The sequence below is a fragment of the Brassica oleracea genome, chromosome C7, assembly GCF_000695525.1.
Source record: "Brassica oleracea var. oleracea cultivar TO1000 chromosome C7, BOL, whole genome shotgun sequence".
NCBI lineage: Eukaryota > Viridiplantae > Streptophyta > Magnoliopsida > Brassicales > Brassicaceae > Brassica > Brassica oleracea.
Window position 1 is genome coordinate 31,597,588 of NC_027754.1, and position 8,307 is coordinate 31,605,894.

Genomic DNA, 8,307 nt, shown 5'->3' on the forward strand with positions numbered 1-8,307 from the left:
CGTTCTTTGGTGATCATATCTCGATTTTTAACTATGTCTAAAGGTCTAGAGAATTCTCTATAGTCAGATACTGATCTCCGAGACTCTTAATAAGATGATGGCTAATAATTAATATTTTCATGTATCAATTTTTCTCATTGGCATTATTGACTTCTATGATACATTCACCAAGTCTTTTTGACTTTAGAATAATCTTTGTATCCAATGCCCACCGTAAATAATTATCTCCAGAGAGATTTAGGGCAGCAAAATCCAGGTTGATTTTCGACATCTCAAATCATATATCACTCAATATTTAGGTATAATTTTCATGCGGTCTTACTCTTAAAAACAATCAATTCGGATTTCAATCTTGTGAGGACAATGAGACTATCAATCTTAAAGGCATTTAATCAATCAGTCAATTTCTAGCAAGTCTCAGCAATACTATTTCTATGTGCTCATAATAATATGGTTTATCAAGACTAGCAAAAATGAATTAAATTAATCATGCAATTAGGGTTTAACAATCAATGAATTTTAGCAAGACTAGTAAAAAGATTTATTAATTACTCAATCTGTTTCAAGGCTGATTTTAGCAATACTGGAATATAGATTTCAAGCATGAATTTCAATGAATCAGTTTCAAGGCTGATTTGTATTTAACATAAACCATGTGTAAATAATTTATCTAGTATCCAAATTTATCAATACTTAGCATAAACCATGTGTAAATAATTTATCTAGTATCCGAATTTATCAAACCTCGAAAACATATAATCAGATCAATCAATTTAATCGAACTTAGCATACAATCTTAAACCTCAGGACATTATATTTTATCATGAATCTATCAACCTAGCATACAGATTCTAAATTCTCAAAGACATCCTCATCCAAATCAGATCAATATAACCTATCATACGGATTATTTAGGGTTTCTATTTAAAACATATCAGATTACAAAACTATCAATCCTAGCAGATGATATTAAACCTCAAGAATCATGCAATCAGATCATTCAGATTTTAAACAAGTAAACCTCAATCAATCTATCAACCTATCGGATTATATAAGCAAAGCAAGCTAGCAACCTATCGGATTCTATCAATGTTTTAACAGGTTGGTCGGTTTAAACAATTTTAAATCAGATAATCAATTAACCAAGCAGGATGAGAAAATAAATCTATCAATTTAACGGTCAAACAATTCTAGCAACATAACATCAGATTCAATCAGATTTAAAACCTCAATGATCAAAACCGAAAAAAGTTTTGATTTCAAAATATTTGATTAGGGTTTTAATATGTGATTTGATAATTATAGTATAATTAATTCTGATACTTATATTATTTAGGGTTTATAGATATAGGGTTAGGGTTTATCGGATTTTAACTCGTAAAAACCGATTTGGGGTTTTAATCATGTAGGAACATGATTTAGGGTTTGGGGTATCGAACTTTTAGAGCTTCGATTTACTCAATTAGGATTTTTGATCTATTACCCTATGGTTTTGATTCATAATGATTAGGGTTTTAGGGATTCATTCTTTATCAATCAATCCATGTTCGATTATGGGTTCTTAGGTTTTGAATTACCTTTTAACCTTAGATGATTGTTGAATCGGACCACCAAAGGAGTTGAGCCGCGAGCTGGACACGAACGGGACGCGAGCTGGAATGGATCGAGTCGCTTCTATCGGGTAGCGACCGTCCTTTGTTGCTTGATCAGGAACGCTTTGATCGTCGGACGCGAGCTGTCTGATGCTGTCGCGAACGAGGAAGAGGTCGCGTGCTCGTCGGACGCGAGCTGTCTGATGCTGTCGCGAACGAGGAAGAGGTCGCGTGCTGGAGCTGCTCTCGGGCCGCGAACGTCTGAGCTAGGATCAGGAACGCCTTGGGCTGAAGCTGATTGGGGACGCGAGCTGGAACAGATGCGGGAATAAGAGACGCGATCGGGGTTTAGGGTTCGTCGGATCGCCAGCTAGGATTAGGGTTTTAGGGTTTTTTGATTTGGTTATGAGTCATCCACAATTTGGTTCATAACAGAAATATGGTTTTGAAAATAAGCAGCCAAAACATTATAGGCTTCAGTTTCCAAACAAACGCAACTTGTATCAAATCGCTTCTAAGCGCCACTTGTCGCGTTACACTAGCAAAGAGAGAGACGGTGACACTGATCGTAACCACCACCTCCGACCCAGCGTCAATCAATCCTGCGGCGGCGCTTCTCGCCATGCCGGGATGGACCGCCGGACCCATCTTGCCGCCGGTAACGTCATTATCCCTTCTCCACCGTCGTTTTAGCTTTTTCTCTCGTCTGAACTAACTAACTTCTTGTCGGATTCTTACTTCAGGACATGAAGAGTTTCGTTAACAAGCAAACGAGAGTGATCCAACACGACGGATCGATAGTGAAGGAAAACGATCTGGATTCACGGTGGGACGAAGCGGCCAGCATAGCTGTTGACGAAGTCATCTTCCTCAGCCGTCACACCGCCGTCTCGAACCGTCCTGCCCTCACTGTTCACCCCATTGGTATGCTTAAAGATCCAAACTTTCGATCTGGGTTCTTCTCCTTTTTGTATAAAGGACAATGCTTTTTGTTGATTTGAGTGTAGGAGTGCTTCACCTGAAGGAAGAAGAATCACCGTCTGTTATAGTAAACGTTAGAACAGAGTAACAACCAAACTAGAGTTCACCGAGAACTTAAGAATGGATAAATCAAGCCTAGAAAATGATCTGAGATAGAAAGACCACCTTGAAGGAACAAGATTATGATGATAGTATGAACTTTGCCCAAGGAGCGTTAGAGAGAAAATGGGGATAAGCTGAATAATACTTTCTTTGATAAGATACTGCAAATGCAGTCACACAGTACATAAAGGCGTTCAAGATAAAGACAAAAGCTATAAGGACAAATCCCTTATGATTATTAAACCGAAATGCGTAAACCGTAACTTAAAGTTGAGATAGATCGGTTAGGTGATGACAGCTTGTGAGTCTGTCACACTACTCCCCGGTTCAGAAATTCCTTGTCCTCAAGGATCAAACTGCGGATGCTGGGCGATGAAATCCTGATAGAACTCCCAAGTAGCTTGCTCAGGGGTGTATCCTTTCCACTGCACCAGGACCTTAGTAACTGCAGCATTGCGATGCTTAACCATTTTCTTCTCCAAGATACAGTCTGGTTCCTTAGAGTTTCCCAAGTCCTGACAATACTGTGGTAACATAGGTGTAGCAGTAGGTGGGTTTGGGCACAACTTGAGTTGACTGACATGAAATATATCATGTATAGCTGCTTCAGCGGGTAGGACAAGCTTGTAAGCAACTGGACCAACCTTTTCCAACACGTGGAAAGGACCATAGAAGCGAGGAGACAACTTGTGTGGAATGTTTCTGTTCTTCATGGTGTTTTGGCGGTAAGGTTGCAGTTTCAGAGAGACGTGATCTCCCACTTTTAACTCCCTATGAGAGCGGCTTGAATCTGCGGATTGCTTCATTCTGTTCTGGGCGCGAAGCAGATGAAACTTAAGCATGTTAATGATCCCCTCCCTCTTCTGCATATTGCGGTCTACTACTGCAGAGGAGCTCTCACCCGGAAGATAGGGGAGGTGAGTTGGTGGAGACTGACCATAAATCACCTCAAAAGGGGTGCATTTGATAGCTGAATGGTACGTTGTATTGTACCACCACTCGGCGAGAGTCAACCACTTGCTCCAGGATTGTGGTGCTTCAGCGGTCATGCACCGTAAGTAAGTCTCGAGAGTTTTGTTTGTTGCCTCTGTTTGGCCATCCGTTTGAGGATGGTAAGCAGTCGAGCGCTTCAGGTCGACTCCTTGCACACGAAACAACTTTCTCCGTACTTTTCTGAGGAACGTTGGGTCTCTGTCACTCACGATGTCTTTGGGTAAGCCATGGAGCTTGAAGATGTTGTCAAGGTAAGCTTGAGCTACATCAATGGCCGTGTACGGATGCGACAAAGAGATGAAGTGTGCGTTCTTACTCAAACGATCAACAACAACCAGTATGCAGTGTTTACCTCCAGACGGGGGCAGACCTTCGATAAAGTCCATTCCAATGGATTCCCACACTCCATTAGGGACAGGTAGGGGTTGCAGTAAGCCAGGTTTCGCAGCCAAATCATTCTTGTTCTTCTGGCAGACTGCGAAGTTTCTAACATAAGCTTGTACCTCCACATTCATACGGGGCCAGTAGAAGAGTGATTTGATTCTTTGCAACGTAGCGTCTCTACCGGAATGGCCTCCAATCGCAGAGTCGTGAAGCCATTTTAGAATGTGAAGCTTAGTTTCTTCGTTGTTGCCCACAACCAGTTTACCCTTCCTGCGCAATTCACCATTCACAAATGTAAATGACGGGTGAGAGGCTTTATTTGCTTGCATCTCAGAGATGATCTTCTTCAAATTAGGGTATGTTTCCCACAAGAGCTTGATGGAATCGAAGAAACCATGATGAGATTACGATAGGGTGATATGGAGTAGTTGAGAACCAGATACTCTTGACAATGCATCAGCAACAACGTTTTCTTTCCCCTGTTTATACTGAATCTCAAATGTGTATCCCATTAGTTTAGACAGTCACATGTGTTGAAAAGGAGTTGTCATCTTCTGTTCCATCAGGAATTTGAGGCTTTGCTGGTCTGTCTTGATGATAAAGGGTTTATGAGCGAGATAAGCACTCAAAGTTTGCACAGCATAGACCACCGCAAGTAGTTCTTTCTCGTAGACAGAGAGGCCCTGATGGCGTGGACCGAGGGCTCTGCTTATGTAACAGATGGGGTGACCGTCTTGCATCAAGACCGCACCAATCCCTGTGTTAGACGCATCTGTTTCCACCACAAAGGTCTTTGCAAAGTTGGGCAATGCCAAGACAGGTGCTGTGGTTAATGTAGTTTTTAACTTGTTGAAAGCATTTGTTGCAACGAGGTTCCAACAGAAACCATCCTTTTTGAGGAGAGACGTCATGGGTTTGGCAATGATACTATATGCTTGAATGAATCGCTTGTAATAGTTTGCCAGACCCAAGAAACTGCAAAGTTGCTTCTGTGAAGAAGGTGTTGGCCACTGCTCGATAGTTTTGATCTTGCTAGGATCGGTGCTCACACCCTCTGCAGAGATAAAGTGGCACAAATACTCGATAACTGTTTCTCCAAACGTGCACTTGGAGGGTTTGAGAAACAGCTGATGCTGTGAGAGGATCTGAAAGACGTCTCTTAGGTGTTGAAGGTGCTCGTCCCAGGAGCGACTGTATATAAGGATGTCATCGAAGAACACAAGGACAAATTTCCTTAAAACCTTGTCGAAGACCTTATTCATCAAACTCTGGAAGGTGCAAGGTGCGTTGGTGAGGCCGAAAGGCATCACTAGATATTCGTAGTGTCCTGAGTAGGTTTTAAAAGCAGTTTTGTAGACATCATCAGGTGACATTCGAAGCTTGTGGAAGCCTGAGCGGAGGTCCAGCTTGGAGAAGTATTTTGCACCGCCCAACTCATCAAGTAAGTCCTCCAGCAAAGGTATGAGGTACTTATCTTTGATGGTTTGTTTATTGAGCCCTCTGAAGTCTACACAGAGCCTCCAAGTGCCGTCTTTTTTCTTCACCAAGACAACAGGAGAGGCGTAGAGGCTTGTGCTGCATTGAATGATCCCTTTGTCGAGCATTTCGTGTACCATGTTGTCGATCACATCTTTCTGCAGTGAGGAGTACCGGTATGGTCTGAGGTTTACTGGATTGGCACCTGATTCCAGTGGAATGCGGTGATTGAAACCATCACAGAAGGGAGGAAGATCAACTTGTTCGTCGAACAGGGTTGAGAAATCACTCAATAATGCTTGCAGGTTGGGGTTAGTCTCCATTTCACTGTGTGGTGCAGCAAGATGAGAGAGCAAGCAGCTCGGGTTGAGGCTCGGTGAGTTGTCATCGGTGATTTCTCTGATCTGAAGAACAGCTATTTGAGTTTGTTTCAGCATCAACTTGTTGAAGGTACTGCCCTTGATGACTTTGCAACTGTTCTTCGTGACGCCTCTGAGTACATTTTTCTTTCCATTTAGTGTAAACTCCATGCGTGGGTTGAGGAAATCCCAAAGGATGGGTCCCAAAGTAGATAGCCATTGTACTCCTAGAACCAAATCCCAGCAGTCAAGCGGGAGAGTGCGGATCTCAGATGTGTAGGAGTAGCCTTGGACTTTCCAAGAAAAGTTGCTGCACTTGTATTTCGTAAGCATTGTGCAACCACTTGCAGCTGTAGCGTCCATTGGTTTTGACTTCTCCAGCAAGCAACCAATCTCGTTGGCGACGTTCAAGTCCAGGAAGTTATGGGTGCTTCCATTATCAATCAATATAAAGAGTTTACACTTGCCATATTGACCGATCACTCGCATACAGTTGAACGTAGAGGAGCCGGTGAGAGCGTTGACTGATATGACAGGGGCCGACTGCGGTTTGTCTTGTGGCTCAACTGTCACTGTGTCTTCTTGCTCAACGTCTGAATCAGAAGACAACTCATCATCCTCGTCGCACTCCATGATGAAGATTTGAGCTTTTTTGTGTTTAAGGCTATGGCCAGGTGTATAGACCTCATCACAAAACATACACAGGCCTTTAGCTCCTCTGTCTTGCATCTCTTGATAGAAATATTTCTTTGTTGGCTTTTCTGTATTGTTGGGAAAGGGGGCTCCTTTTTGTGGGTTTTTGGGTGTGGTGGGGTGGGGAGTAAGGGTAGGGTAGGAGAGGTTTTATGGTGGGTGTTTTGGTTTTGTTTCCAGTTAGGATTGAAGTGGGTCTTTGGTGGTTTAGGGGTGTGTAGGAGGGAAGATTCATGAAGCATGGTGATTTTTGCAACACCAGCCACTGAAGAGACCTCAAACTGTCTAGTATGAAGGGACAAGTGACGGTTCAGGTTGGCCAAGAAGATGCTTAGAGCGTGAGCTTCGGGGAGGACGAGACGCATCCGAGCGGTTTCAAACTTATCAAGAAAGTCAACTACCGAGTCAGAGCCTTGTTTCAACTCAACTAACTCAGCCAATGGGTCGTCGTAGAGCTCGCTGAAACGGCAAGAGATGGCCACAATGTATTCAGTCCATGAAGGAAAGATACCGTAGCGAGTGCTCATGTAGTTGTGGTGCCATTGGGTGGCTTTACCGGTGAGGTGCATCGACGCTAGACGGACCTTCAACTCCGGGGCGGTGCCGTCGATGTCGAAGAACTGCTCTCAGTTTGAGATCCAGTCATGGAGGTGTGAGCCATCAGAAGATGGGAACTTAATTTTGGAGAGGCGAGAGGAAAGGCCGTTGTGAGGGGCTGGGGTTCTTCCGGTACGATGGTCGGAATAGCCAGGGGTATCGGGTGGGTCAGGGGGTTGATTTGGGAAGTGGTTGGGTGTGTTTGGGGTGGGCGTGGGTGGGTGTGAGGGACCAGGGTCTAAGGGGGCTTTTTCGGCGGCTTGAAGCTGAGATACGTTGTTAAACATCATTGCTTCGAGTCTGTCGAATCGTGAATCCAGAGAATCGGCTCGAGCTTTGAGTTCGGCGGTGAGGAGGTCGTGTAAGGACCGGATCTCGTCAACCTGCTCTGTCAACGAACGCTCCTGGAGTCGGGTTTCTACCATCATTGTAGATCCGAGAATCGATGACTTCTGATACCAATGTGATAGTAAACGTTAGAACAGAGTAACAACCAAACTAGAGTTCACCGAGAACTTAAGAATGGATAAATCAAGCCTAGAAAATGATCTGAGACAGAAATACCACCTTGAAGGAACAAGATTATGATGATAGTATGAACTTTGCTCAAGGAGCGTTAGAGAGAAAATTGGGATAAGCTGAATAATACTTTCTTTGATAAGATACTGCAAATGCAGTCACGCAGTACATAAAGAGCCTGTTTGTTTCTCCATCTGGATGGGCCATCTGGATGAAGATGAGAGTTTTGTTTGTTTAGGCACTAAAAGTGCAACTCATTCAGATGATGACTTTTGGAAATTTAGGCTTAATTTTAAAGTTCATTCAGCTGAACCAATTTGAATCATTTGAATGGAGATGGTTCATTCAAAATGGTATAATGTCTATTATACCCCTAATGTAATTCACAAATTACAAACCTAAACATAATATCATTTTTGTCACAAACGAAAACTGACAAAACTATAAAAACATTTTTTCCCGTGCTAAAAACTACTTTTTCACGCCAAAACTCCAAAACGCATATTCCCGCTAAAATTTCAAAAAAATGTTTTCCCGTCAAAATTGCAAAAACGTATTTTTCCACAAAAACCGAAAACATGTTTTCATGCCAAAATCACAAAAAAAATGTT

The 8,307-nt window shown here is 42.8% G+C and overlaps 2 protein-coding genes across 2 annotated transcripts in view; one reads left to right on the forward strand and one right to left on the reverse strand.

The window, feature by feature from the left end:
- Window positions 1-1,650, reverse strand: part of LOC106301422 — a gene marked incomplete at its 3' end in the record, with an annotated part of 6,096 nt that extends 4,446 nt beyond the window's left edge. Inside the window, 1 exon segment of the mRNA XM_013737813.1 lies at window positions 1,578-1,650.
- Window positions 1,651-1,951: 301 nt separating this feature from the next.
- LOC106301423 (D-aminoacyl-tRNA deacylase) overlaps window positions 1,952-8,307 on the forward strand; it is a 16,585-nt gene continuing 10,229 nt past the window's right edge. The window contains exons 1-2 of the mRNA XM_013737815.1: window positions 1,952-2,250; window positions 2,336-2,516. Coding sequence (XP_013593269.1) covers window positions 2,032-2,250; window positions 2,336-2,516 — 400 coding nt within the window. The 5' untranslated portion in view covers window positions 1,952-2,031. The remainder of the gene's footprint in view (window positions 2,251-2,335; window positions 2,517-8,307) is intronic.